We start from the raw sequence: 27,876 nt of genomic DNA, 5'->3' as shown, positions 1-27,876 counted from the left end.
AAAGTATCATATATGAACTTTCAAATGACACTAATTTTATCAAAATACCTCACTTCCTTAAATATTTCACTATATAAGGTTTTTCTATGACTTTTTGACCTTTAAACTGAGATCCTTCTGCCAATATTAGTTCTTTCAAAAAGATTTTTATGTGACAAACCAACTATTAGTATAGTTTTATTGTTGTAAAATTTGGTTAGAAGTTTATATGTGCGCTGTTGATAAATAGCTGAGAAGGTAAATTCCTTATTATACAGTAAGCGTCAGAACCAAAAAATGTTTAGTTTACAGACACTTCTAAACTTCACATTCAACTTTTTTATATAATTTTATTAAAAAAATATCAATAATTTAAATAAATTTCTAATTACATGTTTCAGAATAATATTCACTACACTAGTCGAACGATGTCAAATCGGGAACCAATCAGGTGACTGAATTCCACCTGATTGGTCCCTATTTTTTTAAAAATTTTCATCAATCGGGTAAACCCGATTGCTGCCAAAAGATGGCGCAAAAGGAGGATACTCGGGTACCAATTGGGATATTCAATAGAGTATAATCGGGTATTAATAGTTACCAATAGGATATTTACTGGATATTTACTATTTGACATATCAGTATACCGATTGATAACTTTTTGATAAATTTATAATAATAAGAAATCTGCCAATTGCATACATTTTTATTTAAATTTATTTGATATTTTACAATAATTACATTTAATAATTTAAATTTATTAATTATTAAAAATACAAAATCAGAAATACTACTAATACTGAAATTTTATCTGGAATCCGGTATCCAGGTTGGAGCAAATTCCCTACAAAAGAAATAAAAAAACATTAAAGAAAGTTTTTTAAAAAAAGTTTCAAAAGTTAAAACTTACTTATGGGATTCCGGTATATATATCTATCAGAGCCGATTCCCTATAATAGAATAATAAAAAAACGTTTATTACCGTTTTTTTAATAGTTTTGAAAAAAAATTTCTGAAACTTATTACTTATGGGATTCTATGGGATTCGTTATACCGATTTCCTATAATAGAACATTTAAAAAAAATGTTAAAAATGTTTTTTTAATAGTTTTGAAAAAATATTTTTTGAAACTTACCTATGGGATTCATTCCTATAATTGAATATTTAAAAAAACATTTTAAAAAACATTAAACCATTTTTTAATAGTTTTAAAAAATTATTTTTTGAAACTAACCTATGGGATTCGTCCCTATACAGTCAACTCTTTCTATAGTCACTCCCGTTATAGTCACATTCTACTATATAGTCACACCAGTTGAATGTTCAAAACACTTTATTATTAAAATCTATCCTATATAGTCACAATCTATCTATAGTCACTATCACACCTATCCTCAAAAATCTTATATTAAAAAGAACCGTTTATAATCACAGTTATATAAAGAATATATTAAATAACTTGGCATCTAATAATCGTACAAAGATGTATCATAGCTTGTTAGAATCGTCTCACTGAGACGAATCGAATGGTGGTAGTTTTATCCTTTTCGGATCACTGGCTGACGAGTTATTCAACAAAATGTTAAACATCGGCATTATAATATTTCTTGATTTACGTTTACTGCGCCATTTAACATTTTGCTAGATTTCTCGGTACCTAGTGATTGTAAAATGATGATTTATAGCTCGTTGGAATCGCCTCATCGAGACGAATCGAATGGTGGTAAGCTCATCTCTCTGTGATCAATATTGAGAAATTGATCTAGTGATTGGATTTCAATGTATCTTATACCATTAGATTTGTCTCATCAAGACGAATCGAATGGTAGTAAGATCGTCTTTCTAGGATCAATATTGGCAGAGTTATTACACAAAAACCATTAATATTTTTTTAATTTCGGAAATTAATCTAGTGATTGGATTTCGACGTATTTTATACCATTAGAACCGTCTCATCAAGACGAATCGAATGGCGGTAAGATCATCTCTCTACGATTAATATTGGCGAAGTTACGATACAATAAAGTTTTAAGTATAATTCTGGCTAAAATTATGTTAATTTTTGGCCGGAATTATGATATACAAATATAAGAAATTTTTTATATAGTCACATCTCTTTATAATCACCAAATATGAACTGTCCCAAATGTGTGACTATAAAGAGAGTTGACTGTAATTGAATATTAAAAAAAACGTTTAAAAAAACGTTAAAACATTTTTAATAGTTTCAAAAAATTATTTTTCGAAACTAATCTATGGGATTCATTATAACCGATTCCCTATAATTGTATATTAAAAAAAAGAGTTTCAAAAATTTTTTTTGAAACTCACCTATGGGATTCGTTGTAACCGATTCCCTATAATAGTGTATTAGAAAAAAAACGTTAAAAACGTTTTTTAATAGTTTTGAAAAATTATTTTTCAAAACTTACCTATAGGATTCGTCCCTATAATTGAATATTAAAAAAAAAGTTTTAAAAAAACGTTAAAACGTTTTTTAATAGTTTCGAAAAATTATTTTTCAAAACTAACCTATGGGATTCATTGTAACTGATTCCCTATAATAGTGTATTAGAAAAAAAACGTTAAAAACGTTTTTTAATAGTTTCAAAAAATTATTTTTTGAAACTTACCTATGGGATTTGTCCCTATAATTGAATATTAAAAAAAAACATTTTAAAAAAACGTTAAAACGTTTTTTAATAGTTTCGAAAAATTATTTTTCAAAACTAACCTATGAGATTTGTTGTAACCGATTCCCTATAATAGTGTATTAGAAAAAAAACGTTAAAAACGTTTTTTAATAGTTTCAAAAAATTATTTTTTGAAACTTACCTATGGGATTTGTCCCTATAATTGAATATTAAAAAAAACGTTTTAAAAAAACGTTAAAATGTTTTTTAATAATTTCGAAAAATTATTTTTTAAAACTAACCTATGGGATTCGTTGTAACTGATTCCCTATATTTGAATAATAAAAAAAAATGTTAAAAACGTTTTTTAATAGTTTCAAAAAATTATTTTTTGAAACTAATCTATAGGATTCGTTATAACCGATTCCCTATAATTGTATATTAAAAAAAAAGAGTTTTGAAAAATTTTTTCAAAACTCACCTATGGGATTCATTATAACCGATTCCTATAATAGTGTATTAGAAAAAAATGTTAAAAACGTTTTTTAATAGTTTCAAAAAATTATTTTTCGAAACTAACCTATGGGATTCATTGTAACTGATTTCCTATAATAGTGTATTAGAAAAAAAATGTTAAAAACATTTTTTAATAGTTTCAAAAAATTATTTTTCGAAACTCACCTATGGGATTCGTTATAACCGATTCCCTACAATTGAATATTAAAAAAAAAAGTGAGTTTCAAAAAATCATTTTTCGAAACTCACCTATGGGATTCATTATAACCGATTTCCTACAATAAAATGTTAAAAAAAAATGTTAAAAATCGTTTATTAATATTTTCAAATAAATGGTTTTTTCAGTTTAATAAAGTTTTGAAAGTAAAATGTTTGAAACTTTTGTGGGATTCTAGTATCCAAAACAGAACTAATTTCCTAAAAAAAAAAATTTTTTTAAAAGTTTTAAAAGTAAATGTTTGAAAAAAAATGTTAAAGATAGTATGAAATAGTTTAAACTTTTTTTAAGTTTCAAAAGTAAATGTTTGAAAAAAATGTTAGTGTAAATTTCAATAGTATAAAATAGTTTAATTTTAGTTAAAGAAAAATAGTTTATCAATAGTCTAATTGAAACAATAGAAATCAATCGGTAAATTTAAACTGAATGATAGTTATTAATCGGGTATTAACCTGATTGATACCTGATTGAAGTGTACACCAATTTCTAACTATTGAATAAATCAGGTAACCGATCAAAAAAAAAGTTACCAATCGGGTAGGTATCCAATTGATCAGCATTTTACCTATACTAATCAACAACTTTTTTCTATTATCCATTTTCCACATCAGATATGGGCTGGAGATTAAAATTCATTATAGTGAGAAATTCACTATACTGAGGGTCAATTTATTATATATAAAAAAAATCTGTACCTGAACTTTTCTTTATTATAGCGTTATTCACTATATAAAAATTCACTATGGAGAGGGTGAACTACAGTATATGATGGCCATTAATTAAAATAATATTAGTTTTGTTCAAAAATGAGATCTTAAATAGAAGTAGTTAGTGCTCCGAAATAAATCTGATCTGATCTGAATCCGCAGATTTGATCCGAGTCAGATCCAGTTCGGTTTTCAAAATTCTGATCTGATCAATTTCGGATCAGATCAAATCATAACACAAGAAAATCTGATCTGATCTGAACAGATTCGGATCAGATTTTTTTAAATAAAAAAAAAAAAATTTTTTTTTTTTTTAAAAAACTTTTCCTGGACGAATAGACGAAGCCGGACGACCAAGATTTAAAAGAATGAACTAGGTAAGTTCGTTTCTTTTTTTTTGTTTTTTTACTTGAGGGAACGTAATTAACGGTTCCCTTCTTTTTTAGTAGAAAGCCTGGATGAACGAAGCCTAACGACACGACCAGGATTTAAGTTCGTTCCTTTTTTTATTTTTTATTTTTTATTTAAGGGAACGTAATTAACATTCCCTTTCTTTTTTTTAGAAAACCTGGACGTGAGACGAAGGAATGACCAGGATTTAAGAGAACGAACTATGGTAAGTTCGTTTCTTTTATTTTATTTTATTTTTTTTTACTTAAGGGAACGTAATTAACGTTCCCTTTCTTTTTTTTTAGGAAACCTGGACGTGAGACGAAGGAACGACCAGGATTTAAGAAATGAACTATGATAAGTTCGTTTCTTTTATTTTATTTTATTTTTTTTTTACTTAAGGGAACGTAATTAACGTTCCCTTTCTTTTTTAGATAAACCTGGACGTGAGACAAAGCTGAACGACCAGGATCTAAAAAAGAACGAACTATGGTAAGTTCGTTTCTTTTTTGTTTTTTTTTATTTTTACTTAAGGGAACGTACTAATTAACGTTCCTTTCTTTTTTTAGGAAACCTGGACGTGAGACGAAGCTGAATGACCAGGATTCAAAAAAAGAACAATTATGGTAAGTTCGTTTCTTTTTTTTGTTTTTTTTTATTTTTACTTAAGGGAACGTACTAATTAACGTTTCCTTTCTTTTTTTAGGAAACCTGGACGTGAGACGAAGCTGAACGACCAGGATTCAAAAAAAAGAATGAACTATGGTAAGTTCGTTTCTTTTTTTTGTTTTTTTTTTGTTTTTACTTAAGGGAACGTAATTAACGTTCCCTTTCTTTTTTTAGGAAACCTGGACGTGAGACGAAGCTGAACGACCAGGATTCAAAAAAAAAGAACGAACTATGGTAAATTCATTTCTTTTTTTTGTTTTTTTTTTTATTTTTACTTAAGGGAACGTACTAATTAACGTTCCCTTTCTTTTTTTAGGAAACCTGGACGTGAGACGAAGCTGAATGACCAGGATTCAAAAAAAAGAACGAACTATGGTAAGTTCATTTCTTTTTTTTGTTTTTTGTTTTATTTTTACTTAGGGAGCGTAATTAACGTTCCTTTCTTTTTTTTTAGAAACCTGGACGTGAGACGAAGCTGAACGACCAGGATTCAAAAAAAAGAACGAACTATGGTAAGTTCGTTTCTTTTTTTTGTTTTTTTTATTTTTATTTAAGGGAACGTAATTAACGTTCCCTTTCTTTTTTTTTTAGGAAACCTGGACGTGAGACGAAGCTGAACGACCAGGATTCAAAAAAAAGAACGAACTATGGTAAGTTCGTTTCTTTTTTTTGTTTTTTTCTTTTACTTGAGGAACGTAATTAACGTTCCCTTCCTTTTTTAGGACAAGGACCAGATCCAAACCAGATTCGGATCAGATTCAAATCGGATTCAAATGGATCTGAACCAGATTCAGATCAAATTGAACCAGATCTGATCGGATTTGGATCAGATCAGATCTATTAAAATAAAAATCAGATCGGATCAGATTTAAGCTGAATCCGGTCTGAACCGATCTGTTAGGAGCACTAGAAGTAGTATAATTTTGAAGGTTAAATTGGCTTTTATAGTTTGAAAAATATTCTATATGTTTGTAACTTTATAGTATTTTAACGAAAAAATAGCCAACTTCAAGTAGAGATTCTTCTAACTTGTTATTAATAAACAACCCTTGGAAAATTATATCGACGTGTCAGTTAGAACTTAGAGAGTAAGAAAAAAAAATTTTTTACGCATATTTATTGGATAAAAATTAAAGTTCACACTAATAAATCATAGTAAAAAAAGTGATCAACAATCTGCATATTTAATTAGTAAATCCATTTGACATCCCTGTTGCCAGAAATGTCCAGTGACTAATATGGTAAAAAGAGTTAGATGATTTCTATTTATATATTACATGTGTAAACACAGGTCATGTGATTATAATAAAAATAAAAGTTTTGATTTAAACCAATGAATTTCTTACATTATTTTTTAATGAATTATGAACTCCATCAAATTTTAATGAAATAACCAAATAAAACTAACAAACATTCTTGTAGTTGAATTTATTTAGCTTAAGCAGTTGTGCTCAATACATAGCATACAATATTCTTTATCATTTATAACTTCAATATTTATTGCAGTTAATTTGGTTTTTTTTATAACTAACAAATCTAATGCTTCTAATGACCCAATGATTTCAAGCCTAATGACCACTTGATCCTAACAATATGATAATTCAAATAACCTAATAATTTGACAATTAATGATTCTATAAACGAATACAGTCTAACTTTGATATATCAATATACTATTAAAAACTTGTTATACTGATAAAATTTTATTTTTCCACTATATGTGAGGACATATAAATATCAGTATAACTTTGATATAACGATATTTTCTAAAAATTTCATATATGTCTTGACATATCATTATATAAAAGTTTAACTGTATTCAGTATTCCTAATAATACAATCCCAATGGCCAATAATCTAAACATGCCAGTGGGGCCCAAACTGAAACTTTTCAAAACCCTTTAGGTTTTGGTATATACCGAAACTTAGTTTCGGGATGGGTGTTTTTTCCCAAAACTCGAAACTCAAAACTGATCCAAAATTTCCGAAACTTTTATATATCGAAATATAACCAAAACCTATTAATTTACTTAATTAATTTTATTAAAATAACTAAAATTATAACAATATTGAATTACTATCTGACATTTTATTAAAAAAGACTACTCAATTACCAAACATTTTTATTTTTATTTTTTATTTTTATGTGAAACTCCCACTTGAGAAGCCGCCCACCTTTTCAGTTATTTCCAAGCATAGTCTCATTGGCCTGTTAGTCCATAACATAGTAAGAGGTAGAAACTATACTAGGGAAGTGATATCTATATTAAAAGAAAAATGAAAATTAATAAAATTAAAAGAAAAACTATATCAGGTTGAATTAATGTTTTTTGCATAGCCAAAGGCTTTATTTTAAAAAGTTATATAAAAAATTTATTCATAGTCATACTACATATATTAATAAAATTTTATTCATAGTCAATTTATATGATGCATGTTTCATATACTAGTATATATTAAGAAATAATCAAAAATTTATTTATGAAAAAACAATTTTTTTCAAAGTCACATGATTTGTCACTGCTTTAGACGTTCTCTATAAGAGGAAATTTTATATTATATTGTTATAATTTTTTTTCTTTTTAGTTAATTAACCAATAGAATTTAAGAAAATCCTAAGATAAGGTTTTATATAAAAGTAAAATTTCTACTGATCACTAATGATTAGTGTTTTGCATAAATCAAATTTTTCCTTTGAATTTAATTCAATTCAGATTTGATTCAGATTCAAAATTTAACCTTATTTTGGGATTTAATAATCCAATTTGATAATTTTTTTTTTTAATTAATAGCTCTTATTACCCTGATCAAAGTAAAAAAATGATCATTGAAATTGAACTGCTAGATTAAAAGTTATTCGTAAAATATATTTTTATCCTTTAGAAGCAATTTGTATTACAAATCGATTTGTGCAAAACACTACTAATAACATAACTTAGTAATAAGCAGAATTCTTTATAAATGCTATTATTTAATAAAATAATAAGATGATGTATTTTAAAAGATATTATGTAATTAACATCCCAAAGACTTTTTATCAATAATTGATTATATGACATTAAAAAATGCTAAAATGTAATTTACTAAATTTTTTGTTTTTCAATAAAATCATCAAGTGAATAATTAATTCCAAAAGACAATTAATTAAATAGAAATATATATTAAATTAAATATAATAAAATAATACTTTTAAAAAAATAATAAAATATTAATTTAAAATTCTTTATTATTAATATAAGATTAATCTAATATAAAAAATATCTTCATTTTATTATAATGTATTTTATGAATTTTTAAAATTGTAAATTTTTTAAGTTCTAAAGTAATTTAAAATAAAAGTTTCAGATTAAATATATAGAAAAATATTCTGCCAATTACTGTATATTATAAACCATAGTATTTCAGATATCTTGCAAAAATCAGGAGTTTGATCCTGTACCTTCAGGTATCAAATAAAACTTAAAAATTCCATTTTTTACAAATATCTTATGATCTACCAAAAAACTTTTAGAATAATTCTAGTAGTATTTAATGTATATATTGAAATAACCAATTAAATATATGTATTTTTTGTTTTTTATCTATTAATACTTATACTATAATTTGAGATTTTATAGTATTATTATCTAGTATTATAATAAAAAAAAAGAACTATTTTATATCAGTTTATTTTGCATTAGTAGTGAGTATTATCATTAAGAATTACATCACTATATTATATCAAATTTTCAATTAATCCAAAAGATTCTTATTAATGTATTGGTTTTATAATTCCAATTTTTATAAATTATCTAATAAGCATTTATTTCTTTAAATTTTTCAAAATATTTAAATAATTGTGATGTATTATATCTAGTTAATAAGAACTAATTTGATGATACTTATAAATAACTTTATAAAGATTTTGATTGTAAATTTTCCTGTTATATTTGAATTTTAATATTTATTTAATAGATAATAGCTTTAAACAACTATATACATATATCATTTATCATAAATTATTAGTAAAAGTTTTATTTGCCTTTAAACAATATATTGATAATAATCATTTTAATTGAATTGTTTTTAAAAGATCAACATATCAGTTATAATTAGTTTATTGGGATTTTAAAGGTTTAAATTGATTTTTCTTTTTTTATTAATAATATATATTTCTTGACAATAATATAATAATGTTTATTTCTACATTTTTTTTGCAATTTCTTTATTTTTTCTTTTCAAATAGAAAACCTTTACTAAAATAACCATTTTTTAATATGATTATATGCAGACTTTTAGATAGAAAATTTTAAGCTAACTTCTAAGATTAAAGTTAAAAAACTTAAATCAGTATTATTTTTTAAGGCTTTTAAACTAATTTTTTTTATTATTGTCACTATCTTTTAAAATATTTTTAAGAAAATTTTCAGAAAAATATTTAGTTTCAAAGTCACTACTGGTCATAGAATTTGTATTATTTATGTTGGTATAATAAAAGAAATATATAGTATAAAAAGTTTATTATAAAAGAAGTAGGAAGTTAAGAAAAATAATAAGTAAAAGTCACTAAAAGTTTAATAAATTAAATATCATGTTTGAAAATAAAAAAAGTATATTATTCCTACATATCAATTTTAGTATATACAAAATGTACACATAGCATACATGATATGTAGAATACAAATTTCTATAAAAAAATATTATAAAAATAATTTTTTAAATTTAGCAAAAAAAAAGTGATTTTAACTAAAAGTATTTTATAACCTATTTATTAGATTTTTTTAATAATTCTGATTCAGTAACTGGAAACAATTAGATTTGAAAATTAAGTCCAGTAAAATGTGATCAGAAAATATGGTGAAAAATCATTATTAAAGGATTTTGAAAGGTTTGATAGTAAATATAAAAAATGTATTTTTAGCTTTATAATATTGGAATATTGTAATAATAGAATGTAATTATATATGGAGTGATTGTAAACAAGTCTGACTGTATTATTATACTTTAATTTTTTGAAAATATAATAATACTTTTAAAGAAGTACTTGTGATTATCTTTTAATCTTATTAAAAGTATATCAATTGAAAAATTTAATTTTGACCTGTTTTTAATATAACTTTATGTAAATTCACTAAAAATTTTGATATATTAGATATCTGATATTTTTCTACCAACCAGCCATTTTTTACTAATAGTATTTAATACCTCTCTTTTTACTAATGATTCCGAATGCATAATAAAAAAACCAAGTTTTGTTAATTAATATAGTTACTTCACTTTTCAATTTATTGTAATAGATAAAATTTATAATAGTTATTTGTATACCACCACAGCACCACTCTTTTTAGCTAAATAATTTTTAGTTTGTGGTGATTGGGTAGGTTCGTTTTTTTGATTCAGCTGTTTATTTTACAATAGTATTGGATCTATTAAGTGTATCCAACATATATCAAATACGGTTAATTCAAGAAAATTTTTTATATATTTTATTTCAATTTACAAATAAATAAAAATGGGTACAATTAATATATATAATTTACTAATCAATGTTTTTAGGTTGATTCTTCATTATTAAAATCTACTTTCATTTTTCCTAACAATTTAACCGCATTTGGATGACTTTGCAAAGCGGATAATTTCAAATAGTGAAGTCCCTTTTTCTCATCTTTTGGTATGTTTAATTTTCCGTTTGTATAAGCGTCCCCCAAATTAAATTGAGCGGTACTATTTCCACCGTCAGCTGCCAACGTTAAATATTTAATAAATTCATCACGTTCCTTTTTCTTACCTAAGCTCTTTTGAAGTGTGAATGCATAACGAAGTTGTGCGTCATGAATACCTTTATCAGCTGCTTCTTTAAATAATCTAGCAGCCTCTTCCTGATTTTTTTCAACAGATCTCCCTTCCCATAAATAATAACCCATCCAATGTTTCGCGTATGCGCTTCCATTTAATGCATGATATTCAAAGCATTTCCAAGCTTTGTCATAATCACGGTTTTTATGCGCCTTTATACCTTCTTCAAGTGTTATCATTGTATCTATTTCAAAATCAAGCGTGAAATTTTCGCATTCAGGTAGTTCCATTCCTTCCCCTTCAGCATCTGCATCGCTAAATATAGGAGTACCTGTACCATCTAAGTCCAAAGTCTTTTGTGGAAGTAAACCTAACTCTTGTTCCACCACATTTTTATATTTGGTTTGTAATCGTTCAAGTGTGTTAAACAGGTTTAGAAGCGAAATTCTACATTGAGGCTTTTGTTTCCACGCTTTTATAATTAAAAAAAGAAAATAAAACGAAAATTATTACATAAACCTGAATTAATCCAGAAAAACGTATCAATTTTATACATACCTTCTCTTATAACATATTCTAAACACTTTTGAATATCTGATTCTCGTTCATTAGCGGCGGGTCCAAATGTAATTTTTTCTCTCTTGCCTTGAAGGACATGTGCTTGTACTTTATCCATGTCCCATCCTTGATATGGACTTACTTCAAACGTTAACTCCCAAAGTAGCATTCCAAAGCTGTAATAGGATTAATAAATTAATTAAATAGTTTAAAATAATTATTTATTAATGCAAATAAATTACCTGAAAATTTCACATTTAGCAGTATATCGAGTGTTTTTATCGATCATTTTTTCAGGAGCTAACCAATGAACTATTCTCATTAAGTCACCAATTGAAGAAGTTGTGCCAGATGCTCCGCGTGCATATTCAAAGTTTGCAAGTTTCGGTTCTAAATGATCCGTCAACATAACATTCTCGCATCGTAAATCATGATGATAAATTTCTGCAGAGTGTAAGAAAGTGATTGCCCGACATATATCAGTTGCAATATGTAATTTTCTAGTCCAAGGAATATCATACGCTTCGTAAGTCTCTCTCAAAGTCCCATATTGTGCCCATTCCACTACTAAATGATTTAAACCATCTAAATTCGCCAATCCATAAAATTTAAGTATATTCGTACATTCAGACAATTTAGATAAAATGACAAGCTGTTTGTCCTTTCGGTCGTATCCTTCTTGATCCATTTCATTTAATACAAAAGGTATACAGGCAACATTTATAGTAGTTTTATAACTTTTTCTTACAATTTTTTTATTAGAACCACGAAAATCGGAATCATCTGCAATCAAAGGGTCCGTTAAATCGCTTTGAGCTATCTGTTTAGGCTTTGTCACTGGTCCCTTTCCACTTTCTAAGCTTATTCTCATAAGTCTTAATTCTTCAATAACAGTGTTCATCATTTGATTGGTATTTATGACACCACCATCAATGTTTTGAAGAAACTGCGAAATATAAAAAAAAAATATTCGAACTTAGCAAATTTTTAAACAAGACAATATAAATATTTTAAAAAACTTACTTCTTTCATTTCAGCAACATCATCCATTAAACATTCATTATCATATCGTCTCTGTTCTTCGTTTGAGACAGCCAAAGTAAAATTCAAATCTTTCATAACAGTGTCATATTTTACCGAAAGTTCTTCGAATTTATCTTTAATAGAATAACTTTTAAGATACTTTTGATACCCACGAATTGTAGATATTTCTTTGGCAAAGTTTCTAATATCCTTTAAAACGTCCACGAAACGATTAAATGCGTCGTACCAATCTTGACGTTTAAAATTACTTTCATAAAATTTTTTGCGTCGTTGCAAAGTATCAACGGCATATTCTGCTAATTTTGTTCTATCGTATAAAGCACTAATTATCTTTTTATTATATTCAGCTTGTTGATAGATAGATATAACTTCATTAATAATTGTTGTCGCCAAACCTATCAAAGGAATAAAAGGTGTGATTGAATCAGCTGCATTGCCAACTACTTGTATTGCACCCTTTGCTATGTCCAATTTACTTCCTAATTCAACCACAGATTTTGTTACTTCAATCGTCCCATTTAATATTTCGGGAGTTGCAGATAAAGTATCGTGTACATTCACCATTTTATTTTATTTTTTTTTTAGAAATAATAAATTATCAAAATCTTATTTTATTCTTTTTAATTTTTTTTTTGTTTGGTTATAAATTATCAAAATTTATAAACCTTTTTTTTTTCGTTTGATTATAAATTATCAAAATTTATTTTTGTTTTTTTCAAGGTGCAGGTTTTTTCTATAAAATAATTTTTTTTAAAAAAAAAACCTCACAAAAATTGACCTATATTTATATTTCATCCATCCCTACCATAATAATACAGACGAATAATATTTAACAAAGGAATTAATATAATATGTAACATTAATTACATAAAAAAAATAAATAAAAGGTCAAAACAAAAATTTTTTTAAAAAAAGGTATACCCCAAAAAATTTTTTTTGACACACTTTCAGGAAAACCCTAGAAAATTTTTTTTCTTTGTTTAAAACTTGTTAACGAAGTTGGACGATTAGCATTTATTCAATAAATTCGGAAATTTTCGGTCATACCTAATTAAAAAAGGAAATGTCGTACCAGCATGATAGTATCCAAGTTTTCATCAAGGAGTTTAAAAATAAAAATGAAACGTAACTTTTAAAACTTGTATCACTATATTTATTATTGTTCATTCTATACTTTCGTTGTTTTTCTCTCCCCCCTATAAATATTATTATTATTATCAAGGGAGCTTTATACATACAATATATATAAAGCACACATGCATACATTCTTTACTGTTTTAGGATACAATGAATTATTCAAATATAAAAATACGAAACATGCAGATCAAATTATAATACATAGGCTGCTGATTACCGCAGTATTATAATATAAATTAACGAGTGAAATTAAACTTTACTCTCACGTAAACGCCAAAGCCAATTGCATTCCAAATATGTTATCATAAATGTAAAATACAATATATGTTATGATGCATCTGATACTATTTGGCAAATTGGCACGAAACCATCTTGTTTTTTCCGGTATATTATTTTTAGAATAACGAGATAATGCATTTATTAAAGTTTCAAACCTTTATTAGTCATAATTATTTACGTATATGATATGTTGTAGCTAAACCTTTTTTCTTTTTAATATAATCAATAATGGTTAACTAAAGTGCTTTCTGAGTATCTTCAGTCGACCGTATTCAGTAATGTTTACTTATAAGCCGTTGATATGTTTATTATAAGCATATCAAATAAATAAAGAATTAAATTAATTTTGGACAAGAGGATTAACTACGCCAGTCTACAGAGAAAGTGTGTATAATGTATTTCGGATATTACTGAGCATAATATAAAAAATACACTTGATTCTAAATGCACCCCTAAATGCACACTCTGGTTCAATCACAAGCTTATATATTTTCTGAATTATAAGTGCGACTATGGTTCTATATTTGTGATAGGATCGGTTGATTATACTTTCTAACAATAACATAATAAGAACAATATCTTAATATCAATTTGCCACATTTTTAATGTCCAGATTTATCCACATTTGTTATTATTACTATTATTTCTCTAGATGTTCTTTAAATGGAAAATCGAGGGGTTTTATGTTGGAGATATCCGTATTCTAATATTAATTAATTAATTTTTTTTTTAAAACAAAAAATACTAAAGACTTTACATGATTGGCTCTTTTTATGACTGCAATCTGCAATAGATGTACCGCTGAAAAGTCTAAAATCTTCAAGACGCCTCTAAGTCGATAACTAGCCAACTTCTATAACGGGTAACAACGATTTTCGCACAAAGCTTATGTAGTATTATGTTGCTTCGTTCTTGTCCTTGCTAACATGAAAAAATCACATGAAGTAATTTAGTGAAATAGTGCAGATCATGTCCATATAAAAGGTGTCAGCGTGTTGAGTAGCGTATGGTGATATTTAGCAGTGTTGTAACATAAGTATACTCAAGTGATGAATAAGCATCTCGGCCCATTGAATTACGTGCTTGGCCTTCGTGTTATTTATCACTTCTACTCATCACGCTGACCCTTTCCATAAATAAATCACACATTTCTGCGGAATCGCGAATTAACTAAAGTCCGTAATATAAGTTAAATATTTTAAATATTAATTATCAAAAAATAAATCTCCAAATTCTTGCTTCTTGTTGAAATAAAAGAACAAGTAGAAGAAATCTTGCTTGAAGAAAAATTAAACAATGAAAAATTCGTTCTAACATTTATGTAAAGATGATGGGAAATCAGTTAGTTAGACTTCAGGAGTTAGCATCTCAACAACTTTGTCAGAAAGTAGTAGTATATAAGTATAGTATTTTGTCAAGTATTCAGTATTTGTAAAGATTTTCTCAAGCATAATATTTTTACAGAAATATTTCAAAATATATAAAAGGTGGAAAAAATAAAAGACTTTTTAGTAAATGGAATAAATACCTTAAATCCTAATTTGTAAAAAGTAAAATTAATCTTTAATTATTAACTGGTATTTTTAATATTAATATTTATTAAATAAAATTTATTATTAATATACTTTAATACCAACTTAAAAAAGAAATTATTCATAAATTTTGTTGAATTATAAAATAGTTTTAATATATACAAATTTTTGCACAAATTGGATTTTTTAAAACTAATTATATATTATATAAATATAAATATAAACTTTCACTATAATTTTTATAATTTTTTTTAATATCTTAATTAATAAAATCAACATGTAAGAAAAAAATATATGATATAAGTAAAAAAGAATTATGACTGATACAAATAATGAAAAAAATTATATAACTATAAATACAATTCTATAAAAAAAATATAGATTTATATTTATTTTTTAAAAAAAGTTATACAATTCCATATAATTAATATTTAATAAAAAGAGTAAATTTATTCATCGCACATGTGATGCATCGCCACTTTCCTTTTTTGTAAATTATTTATGTTGATCAACCTGCTTATACATCGCCACCCCCTTAAAATGGCAATGATAAACATAAAAATTTGCATCGCACGTGCGATAAATAAATTATTTCTAATAAAAATATGAATTTTTGATAAAAAAGATATATATTATGGAAATCTATTTATAATAAATGAAATAAATGATATTTTATATTAAATAAATATAAAAATTTAAACTATATTTCTTATTTGCTGATCTTTAAACTTTTTTTCAGTGGAAAATAGCTAAAGAAAAAGCTTAGTTTTTCTTACTTGAGTCAGTTGAGTAATTGTAAAGTACTTTTAAGTTATTAAAAACTTTAAAGAAATTCTTTCAAAACTCATTTAGACTAAAAACTCCCAGTTTTAAAGAAGTTACTTACTGAAAATGGTTTTTATCAAAGAAATTTTTACTTCTGCAAAACTAAACTACTTTTCAATATCATAAGTTTTGTTTTTTGATTTTATGGATTTCATTATTATTTAATTTTTCAACTTTTTTTATGTATTTTGTTCTTCATCTTGATTTTACTTTTTATTTTATCATTATCATATTTTTTTTTTATATATTAAAATTACTAGTTCTATTAAAAATAAAATATAAATTTTACAATATTTTTCTATTAGTAAATTTTAATTAAATGATTTTTAACCATATAGTATATTATTATTTTATTATGTAAAATCCAAAAACTTCTTGCAAATTAAATTGTTGTAAATTTTTAATTAAAAGTTAATTAATTAAAATAGAGTATAAAGTCATATAATTAGGGTCACTATAGTAATAAAGTTGCTATAAATTAATATCTATAAATAAAATTATTTTAAAATTTTTTTTTTAATTTATTTTCTTCATTACTATTTTTATTTTTATTATTTTTTAATTTTTTTAAAAATATTACTAAATAGAGTTTTGCTAACTTGCCTCCTGGGTTAAATAATCCAAGTTAAATCACTCTCTTCCTAAAAATTTATATTTTATATCAATCAATTTTAATTGGTTAATATAATTTATTTTCATTACTGAAAATTTGCAACACTTTTATTCGCAAAATTTTTTTGTACTATAATTTAATCAAAGTTTATTAATTAGACAAAACTCATTTTATTTATTTTTAACAGGACTAGTAATTATAGTACATATACACAAAAAAATACATGATAATAACAAAGCAAACAAAAGAATAAAGCTATAAAAATAAAGAATGAAACTCATGTAAAAAGTTAAGAATGAAATAATGATAAAACCTATGAAGTCAAAAAGTAAAATTCGTGACAGAAAAGTAAAACATATTAAGTCAAAGAATAGTATAGAGTAAAGAAAAGATAGTTAATAAAAAATAAAAATTAGAAAATAAGCAAGAACCTAAAGATTAAAGAATAAAAAAAGATATCCATCACAAAGAAAAAAAAAACCCCTCATAATTAAGTTAAAGAGCAAACTCATAAAAAATGGTAATGATCAAATATAAAAAGCAAGTTAAGAGCAAACTGCGTCATATAATGTTAAAGAGAAAGGAGTTAAAGAACGGCATAAAGAAAAAAAATATAGTTAGTAAGAAACAAAATTAAAAAATAAAATCAACAAAAAAAGAAAACGTATCTTTTTAACACATTAAGATATAATATTATATTAGAAGTTGTAAAATCTAAGAAGAACCTAAAAACCTAAAAAAAATGTACTAAAAAAAAAAAAGAAAGCAGATAAAAATAATAAACAAAAAAAGAAAATGGAATGGAAAAAGGAAAGAAAATAAAACGAAACAGAAAGAAAAAAAAAATAAGAAGAAGAAAAATACGAAAAAAATAATATAAACAGATAGTGTAACTATAAATATTAGTCAGCCCAATCAAATTTATCACATGATAGGGATTGAATAATTTATATAATTATATAAAATTTACTAGTAGGTTAAATCACCTGAATTAAATCACCTCAAGTTAAACTTAGTCTTATACTACTAAATATTATTAATAATAAAATTATAATATAATGTTAACTATAATAATATTTTATTAAATTTTTAATTTTAGTTAAAAATACATTATAATGCTAGTATAAGTATTATTTATTTTATAGCTAATTAGAAATAAGTAAAATTTTACTAGAATTGGATAAATAATCAGTTGAAGGCTGATTATATTCTGATTCTAAGTAAAATTTTACTATTCCAATTAGCCATACTAGAAGATAATTGATTTATTTCCTGCTATTTATATAATAGTAAATGGTTTATAATATATTGTGAAAATAATATAATATATTTTATTATTGAATCTTATTTTTCTTTCACTTAATTTTTTTATTTTAAAAGGTTTTAAAAAGATAATTGAATTTTAAAAGCTTCAGAACTATTATTATTACACTTAAAAAATAATATTAAAATTACAAATAAATTAAAAGAAAGTTTTTTTCATTTGAAAAATGCAAATCTTTCTAAATTATTCAAATTTTCAAATCAGTCTATTATAGTATAATTAATAGTTAATTTTACCACAAAATTTTCTAGAAATAGATAAATAAATATATATAAAATTTGCTATTTAGTAGGAATAACTACATTTGCATAATCATATAAATAGTACTAATCAGAAAATAATAACTATTATTTACAAGTGAATTTTAGTAATTTTTTTTTAAAAATATAATTAAATAAAATATTTTTATTTTTTTTTATTTTATTAAATTTAAATAAAATTTTTTAATTATATGAGATAAGTGCTAGAAAAGAAATATTAGATAATTAGATTTACATTTATTTTACTTATAAACTTTTTTTTAAAAAAAATCTTATATTAAACCAGACAATTAATACTAATATTTTTTTGTTTATAAAAATAATTCTTTTAGTAAAGAATTTTAAAAAAAAAAATTTTACTTATATATAATATATAAATAATAGATTTTTTAAAAAGCAAATATATATTTTTTATTTCATATGGGCTGATTTGTCATTTGACTCAAGGTAAAGGTTCACATTTAAGAACCTATTTATAGCATGGTAGTCCAACGTTTACCAATGACTACCATCCAACTGGTGTCAGTAGGCAAATCTTATTATCACTACAACTGCCATTTTAGTTTGACCTCAGGATAGTCCCTATCCATCAACGGAATATTAACTGGCTAGCTATAACCCCTACTCATCCTTTATCCATTCTAGGCAAAAGCAACTGAATTTATATTATGCCACCCTGGCCTGTCTTAGTAATGGAGAACTTTCAGTGTCAGATGTAATGGCAATCATCTAGAAATCCTTCTGTACCAACATTCACACTTCAGAACTGAACTAAGACTTACTTAAGGCACCGCTACAGCCCCACGATTCCTTAGCCCCAAGGTACAGTTGTGAATCCGCCAATGGTATAGTAGTGACCACTGAGACAGAGAGAACATGAGATAGTACAAACTTGCTTGTTTGGGATTATTCTCAGTGGTACCCTACCACTCCAGCTGCCACCCGTACCCGCCTAGTAGGGAGTTGAACCCCATACCTCATCTAGTACATCTGTCTGTTTGGGAATATCCTAGTTGGCCTAAACCTATTAGAAGGTAAACTACCACAAAGTCATTGCACCTAGAATTTTACCATCTATAATAACCATCTAGCCACATTGGACCTTAAGCGGTATCATTTGAATGACCATCTAGACAGGAAATTACCCCTAAAGTATGCAAGCAGTGACCTCATGGACAGGACTCCAAACATCCCAATGACCTCATAGGGAATGTTAGAAGGACACTATGACCCTTTGTTGAAATGTGCAGCCTAACTGTACACATTAATTCACCATGGTGCAGTCTAACTACCTAATTCCTGTATCTTCACGCTATTGGTAGTAGCATTTGCAGTAAAATTCTTTTTATTTCCGTGATCATGGGAATCGAACCTGCGATCTCATCATACTCAAGCTTAATGAGGGTCTCAATAACCAACTACTGAGATAAGGTGATCAACCCTATATATAGACTGATTTGTCTACTGCATTAAAAAGAGTTATTGATTGATTTTCATAATTTTTGTTACTCAAAATTGTTTTGTAATACCAAAAAATCATTTGATTGATGATCACTTGACTAAATAATAAGTTGAACAAAAATTTACATTTGCAAAACTTAAATTATTAAATGTAACTGAAAAGAGCTGTGAAAAACCCCATTTCACTAATAAAAAACCCATTTCTCATATATATGAAATTTTTATTAAAAAGTAAGTATATTTTAATAAAATATAAAGTAAAATAAAAATTTATATAGCCTTAATAGCTATAAATGTTTATAAAAGTATAATAAAAATATCATATAAAAGATGGTATCATAATAAATATTTTCAAACAATAAAAATAATTATTTTATGTCAGAGTTTGTATTACCATCTTTAAATGCAAATATATCAAGATTCACTGATCCATTTTCTATAATTTTAGGCTTGTTGAAAAGCCCTTGTTCTGGACTTTATAGGCGAAAAAGAGCTTACCGATTGAATTATTAGATCTGGAGATATTTACGTTTAAAGTTGAGGTATAAACTTTTTTAATATGCTTAAATGCAAATATCTTTGGATTCACTGATCCATTTTTTATAAATTTAGGCTTCTTGGAAAGCCCTTGATCTGGTCTATATGAACGAAAAAAGAGCTTGCCAATTGGATCACTGGATCTGGAGATATTTACGTTTTAAGTTGAGATATAAATTTTTAACATATATAGTAAGTGCTAAGAATTATATTAATTTAAAAGAAATATTTACCAAATTATAGTATAATAACATTAAATAAAAATTTTTTAATACTCATTTCCAATTTACTGTATATTATATAGTATTTTGTATAATTAAAATTAATATTTTAATTAAAGGTAAACAAATCAGCCCATATATATTTTTTTTATTTTTGCAATGTATTTAATAGGTTTATTTAAAAAAAAGTGCATATTAACAACTAATTACAATACTCTAATATTTATAATTACTAAACTACTTGTTATACTAAAAAGTATTTTATAGATATACTTTTAGATAAAGATTTAAACTCAATAAAATAGGATTTAACTAACTATCAAATTTATTAAAAATCATTAGTTTTCTATTTTTTATATCTATTTAATATTTTATAAAATTTACTATGTTATTAAAAAAAGAATAGTACTTTAATGTATTTGTATTACTATTATAATAACATTAAAATCTAAAAATAATATTAGTCAAATTCTTCTATAATTTCTATAAAATTCCTAATCTTATAATTGCATTTGAACTGTAAAAACTATTTAGATTTTCAGGATTTATAACCAAAATAACTTATATAAGAGAACAATACTATTTATTATTGAGTGTAAACATATTCTGATGAATTAGAATTAAATATAAAAAGTTGATATAATAGATATATATATTAGATCTAAATCATCCAATTAACTACATCTTAAAATAACTAATATTACATTATTTATTTTTAATAAATAAACCTTTGCTGATCAACTTAAATTAATAAAATTCAAAACAAATTAAATTAATTATAACAATTTCTTTTATTTAATTGATTTATAAAGTCCAAAAAAATTAATATTACCAAAACTTTAAATTTGGCTGATTAATATTCCAATACCTAAGTCTTTATTAAAAAACAATTAAAAGGAAAAATCCTGAAATACCAAAAAAAGAAAAAATTAAACTAAAAGAAAAATTATAATTACTTTTAAAAAATTAAATAAATAATTTACACTTTATATTATTTAATAATTTATTTTTTAAATAAAAAAATTAATAGTTAGTTTAAATTATATGTAAATATATCAAATTTCTACTATCAGCAAATTATTTTATAATAATTATTCATTTTTATTTTATGATTAAATAAGGTGGTTTAAATTTATGTTATAAAAAGGCAAAATAAACCAATTACAAATTTTTATCATACTATCTAATAAATTTAAAATAATTATTAAATGAACCTTGCCATGATATATCAAAATATTTATATTTACAATCTGAAAATACAAAACTTAACTTTTATTTACAGCCTATTAATAATATTAAAAGTAATTTTTTTATTATATATTATTTTAGTTTTTATTTTATAACTAATTACTCATTTAATTCTAAAAATTAATGAATATTTAAATTAAATGCTTAAAATAATTACTACTAAAATTGAAATTGATACTGTTAATAAAAATTTTAAATTATTCAACAAAAAAATCTGTTATTCAGAATCTAGAAAATTATAGCATTTTCTGAATATTATTTTTTAATAGAAGTCAAGTAATATATACAGAATGCCTAATGAAAAAGAAATAATAGAAGTAACAAAAAAGATTTTTCTAGCATGATCAAATTCTTTTAATATTGGTAAAAATAATATATTAGTAAATATATAAAAAGCAAGTTATTTTATTTGATAATAATATATACAATATTTAATTTTATTTTTATTATAGAATATAACAAGAAACTTTGAGTTTACAAAAAATTCTTTCTATTTCAACTAAAGTAGTTTCTAAAGGTATTTATTAAGTAATTATTATTTTTTCTGCATTTTTATTATTTAAAAATGTTGGTATAGAAGAATACTGTAATAACTCTTGATTTGAAGAAAATAAAAGTTCATATTATTAATTGTAATATAACTATAAATATTAGTAAAAATTAAATGTGAATGTATTAATATATTATAATAATAGTAAACCAATAAAAATCAATAAATTGTAACTATTCAATTAACTATAATTTATTATACTAGTTAAATAGTTTATAAATGGTAAAAAAAAAATATTAGATACTTATTAACACTGGTAAAAAAATGGTCTATCCTACACATATCCTACACATATCTTACATATATCGGGTACTCAAAATGTAGAAAATCATACACAAATAATACACATATCATACACATATCGGGTACTTATATATATAGTATACCTATCAGGTACCTGATATATGTATGATATATATATTAAGTACGATATGTGTATGATATGTGTAATGTATGATTTTCTACATTTTAAGTACCCAATATGTGTAAGATATGTGTAGGATAAATCATTTTTTTACCAGTGTAATGGTTAGATGATAATTACAATTACAAAGTAATTAACTAATATTATTAACTTTAATATAATTGATTCACAAATTATTCATCATATGTTAGATAGAGTATTCTATATATGCATTATTAGATAGTTAATTAGACTTAATAGGTAAATTTGTATAAAATAATTTATTTTTAGTTACTTTTTATATTAGAATATTATAAAATTTATTATTAAAATTATATAAAAAAATATATATATTAAAGAAAATTTTTATTATCTAACATATACAGTCAACTCTCTATAAATACACTACTTATAAGTGCATTCTCTTTTTAAATGCACACTTTGATTCAGTTCCAAGTATATATGACCTCTAATTATTTACTCTTTATAAATGCACACCTTTTGTAATCGCATGCTTTTATTCAGTCTCAAGGGAAATGCATTTATAAAGAGTTGACTGTATTATAAATACATTATATATTAATTAATATAATTTATTATTAATGATATTATTATTTATGTAAGTCTTGTGGTCTACCAGATGAAGATGTCAAGGCTATATATTAAAATGATGTATTTTATATATCATTTATTTGATTAGTTATCATAACCACTAATAGTACATATGTAGGTTCTATAGAGAAATAACGAATGGTTTACAAATTAATAATATTAGTATAATTTATAGTTTTTTTTACTTTTGTATAATCACTAACCTTATACTAATAAATTTGTAAATATACTGCGATTATTAAAAAAAAAATATTATCATTTATTATTATATTCCTTTTTTTCTTTTTTTTTATCAAATTAAAAAAACTGAAAGAAAAATTCTAATAAAAAGAAAAAAAAATCTAAAGAAATAGAATACTTTAAAAAAAAAGAAAATATAAAAAAAGTTCTAATAAAAAGAAAATTTAATAAGAAAAACTTTTAAAAAAAAAATTTAAAAAGAAAGAAATCTAAAAAAAAAAAAATATATAAAAGACTAAAAAGAAAAAAAATATAAAAAGAAAAAATCTAAAAAACTAAAAAAAAAAGTTTGTAAAGTTTATTTTTTTAGATATTGTTTAGATTTCTTTATGATTTATTTAGGTTTATGGGTAACATTATTTGACGACCCGTCACCATGGCGATACTCAAAATTTTTTTTAGTTGTACTACGTAATTTTTATACTTTAATTTTTATGACATTTATAATAATTTGTAACCGTAATTTGAATAGCAATTATAGGTATTCATGAACGAAATTTGACTCATTTTTTATTGGATTTATTCATATACTGTACTACTGTACTTCGTTAGCTTTAATAGTAATAATAACAGTAAATCACATGTGATTAGAAGCATATTAACGCATTTGAATAAAGCTTACCTTTCAAACACTTCATTCTCTTTATTAGCATTATCCAATTTTTCCTTACAAGTTTTGCTATTATGTCCCTTTTGTTTACACAATTTACATGTGTATTGAGTTTTAGTATTAGATAACTCTAAAGTATTTTTCATTCTCTTGTTTGATTTAGGACGATCTTTTGGCCTTCTTTCAACAGGATTTCGAATATTCATGATATTATCACTTTCGCCGTTGTTATTACTGTTACTAACACCACCATTACTATTATCAACAACAATTCTTGGCTGTAATTTTTTTTGAATTGACAGAAAAACCTCACAAAGTTCTCGGTAAGTATCCTCATTGTTGTTTTCAATTACATCAACCATTACTTTTCTTCCTAAACCCCAAAGTTCTCCAAACTTACGTTTTTTTGATATAGATTTAGTTATTTCAGTATTTATTGCCGAAGCTCCAACTTGAATAGCAGATCCATTTGAATTCAAAAATTGTGTTGGCAGAGAATGCGTCTTTAATGCCGACATTTTCATTGAAGAAATGGCAACAAATTCTTTATTTGATATATCAGTCCCTTGAAGTATATCTTTATACCAACGCTGGTTTACCGAAACCAATGTGAAATCTAGCAGTAGACGTAAGAGTCATTACACGGTAAAAATGGCGACATGGATAACCATGAGTCTTGTTGATCATACACGTGCAGAGAAAGGTACCATTATTCAAAAGACATACAAAGTGGGATGTCTTTTGGCTTGTTAAATATACAACCTCCCATACTTCAAGAATCAATGAGGTATCTTCTAAAAATAAACTTATTTGTACTTGTGGGCAATCAAATAGGTTATCAATACATTGATTTGACTCGTCAAGTATCTAAGTAGAAGTTAATAAATTATTTTTTAAAAATTATTGCCGTTAGAAAGCAAATTAAGCTAAAATTAATAGCGTAAGTCTTACCATTTCCTTAGAATGCAAAATTTCAAGCTCAATTTCCACAGCATGATAATAAAGACTTAGTTCCATTTGTTCCTCCTGCTTCTTCATAATATTTGGCATTACAAATTCATTCAGCTGCTACGCTACTGGTCCAAAAATAGATGTTGATACATTTTGAGGTCTGATTTGAGGTATAGTTTGATGCCAATTTATGAATTCGCAATAGTCAACTTCTTCTTGATATCTCTTCTAATGCATCAAATAATTCACATAATGAAAGGTTTGAATTTCCAAAAAGCCGTTTTAATACTGAATTTTCACCTTCATTGCGAAGAAGTTGTTTGTGCAGCCAGCAGTAAAATATTTGCTAGTAAAAGCTCGTGCCTACGATTGAAAATTACATCCTAAAGACCTTATCAAATAATCTTTAGCTTGTGGGTAATTCTGTAGTAATATCTCCCACCTTTTATTGAATGAACAAATACATAAATTAATTACAATATACTTTCTATTAAAATCAATAAACAAATGAACAATTAAATTTATTTAATTTCAAAGCACAATAAACAAAATTCTACAATAGATGATATACTGTAAAACAATGGAAGAATTTGAATAGACTATGATAAAAAAATAATGGAGTCTAATGAAACAATGATAGAGTCTAGTGATTACAACAAAAAAATTAATGATGGAGCCTAATTAAAAAATGACGAAAGTCTAATGATTACAATGAAAAGGTTAATGGAATTACAATAAAAAAACAATGGTAGGAATGGCAAAATTGTAAGTACAATAGAAAATTTGTAAAACAATTTAACACAATAAGTATACCTTTCGTTAAACTGTTTTTCTGTTAAACTGTTTCTTGTCACGTAAAAGTCCTTCATAAAATTATCAAAATTAGATCCAAGCTCCTTTCCCTTTAATTGCTTTGGCAAGTTTTGGCCTATATGCCAAATACAATGCATATGAAAAGTATCAGGAAATAGTGTTGCAACAGCACCACTAACTGCTGGATCACTATCTGTAACAAAAACTTTCGGCGATATACCGGTAGCCTCTTTTACACATTGAAAAACCCATTCATAGCGAGAATTGTGCTCATCATCAACAATTGCCCTGAGCTACAATTCGTGTTTTCAAATTATTATCAGGTGTAACAAAGATGGATAATGGTCGATTATAACGGTTAGTTTTACAAGTATTATCATGCATTATCACATCACGATAACGTAACCATAATATTTGTTGTTCGTGACTCATCCAAAAAAGATGAGTTAATCAAGAAGTAATAGGATCTAATTTCATTGAGACTACCCATCGAGGATCTTCTATTTTTTTTTCGTGGAGTCTTTTTAGCAAGATTCCCGCATCTGCTTCACCTGGTGTTCGATTCACGACGAAATTTACTAATAGCATTATAAAGATCTGGTCTACGTATTCTAATTTTAAATTTTTCTCTAATAATTCGATATTGTATAGTTGCATCTGCCTTAGCAACAACTGTTAAAAAGCGAATTTCTTCCATAATCTCATCTGATAATTTTCGTAATGTAGGGACAAATTTAATTGCTGATGGACGCTCACGACCGACATGTCGATCATGTAAAGTTGCGACCTCGACAACCTTTTACTTTTTTTTGCCCAAATATTTACTCTCCATGGACATTCAACTCGGCAAGATGAAGTTTGCATCTTTTCACGATTTGGACTTAGCTTTTCCAGTATGGCGACACAAGTATGTTCGTTTTGTTATTTCTTGTGTTGTTTTATCTACCCTTCCTCCTCCACCAATTCTTACTCCATGGCCTTTCGGTAGCAGCGTATTTTTTCATAAAATTTGCTACACGATTCCAATTATGAAAGGTCTTGCCAACATAAAGCTTCATAGTATCCTCCTCCTCCTCCATTCCTCCTTGCTCCTCTTCTATGTTCTTCCATTCCGGCAATATCTTCGATTTCATATTCATTATCGGACATGCCATTTAAACTATAGTAACAAAAGGCATAGCTAATATCATTAGATATATTCTAACTACCTAAGAAAATCTTTATTACTTAATCTGTCAGTATCAGAAAATTCTTCCGCACTATCATATTTCAACAAAGCTTCTAATTCGGCGTCTTGAATGTTTTTTTCCATAATACACAATTGTAAGTTAAAAAACAAAGGTAAAGTGTGTGTAATTAGTTTTAAAAGAAGTAAACAAGCAGTTTATTGTCAAATAATCAAGGTAAAATATGTATTTTAGTTAAGAAATACAGGCCATTTATTCTGAATAAACGTGAATAAAACAAACAAGAGTGAAAAAAAAAAATTAGTTATTGATATTTGGTAATACGATGGTCACGCGCGTGATTATTATGAATATGTACGCGTGTGATAATATGTGATAACTCGCGATCTATCATATGCATGATGTCATAAATATACGTGTAATACAAAATTATATGATTTATTTATAGGGGTCGCCATGGCAACCCGGGTTGCCAGCTACATTTTGCCTAGGTTTATTTAGAATAATTTGTTTAGATTTTTTTAAGATTTTTTTAGATTTGTTTGAATTTGTTAAGTTTTTTTAAAGTTTATTTAGATTTCTTA

General features: G+C 25.0%; 2 protein-coding genes across 2 annotated transcripts; one reads left to right on the top strand and one right to left on the bottom strand.

The window, feature by feature from the left end:
- Positions 1-4,797: 4,797 nt before the first annotated feature.
- On the top strand, positions 4,798-5,580 carry OCT59_019643 (uncharacterized protein; the record flags this gene model as incomplete). Its single annotated transcript, XM_066143672.1, has 7 exons — positions 4,798-4,804; positions 4,878-4,935; positions 5,013-5,069; positions 5,150-5,212; positions 5,287-5,346; positions 5,429-5,487; positions 5,567-5,580. 7 exons carry the CDS (start codon positions 4,798-4,800, stop codon positions 5,578-5,580), a joined length of 318 nt encoding a protein of 105 aa, XP_066005400.1.
- A 4,965-nt stretch (positions 5,581-10,545) lies between these two features.
- OCT59_019642 (uncharacterized protein) lies at positions 10,546-13,323 on the bottom strand. The gene is made up of 4 exons (XM_025318753.2): positions 12,469-13,323; positions 11,688-12,391; positions 11,446-11,621; positions 10,546-11,359 (listed from the first exon to the last, which is right to left on the bottom strand). Exons 1-4 carry the CDS (start codon positions 13,051-13,053, stop codon positions 10,644-10,646), a joined length of 2,181 nt encoding a protein of 726 aa, XP_025175395.2. The 5' UTR covers positions 13,054-13,323; the 3' UTR covers positions 10,546-10,643.
- Positions 13,324-27,876: the final 14,553 nt, after the last annotated feature.

Source organism: Rhizophagus irregularis, chromosome 29 (genome assembly GCF_026210795.1).
Source record: "Rhizophagus irregularis chromosome 29, complete sequence".
NCBI classification, from domain to species: Eukaryota; Fungi; Glomeromycota; class Glomeromycetes; order Glomerales; family Glomeraceae; genus Rhizophagus; species Rhizophagus irregularis.
Note: the sequence above shows the minus strand (reverse complement) of the source record. Positions and strands in the feature narration are given on the sequence as shown.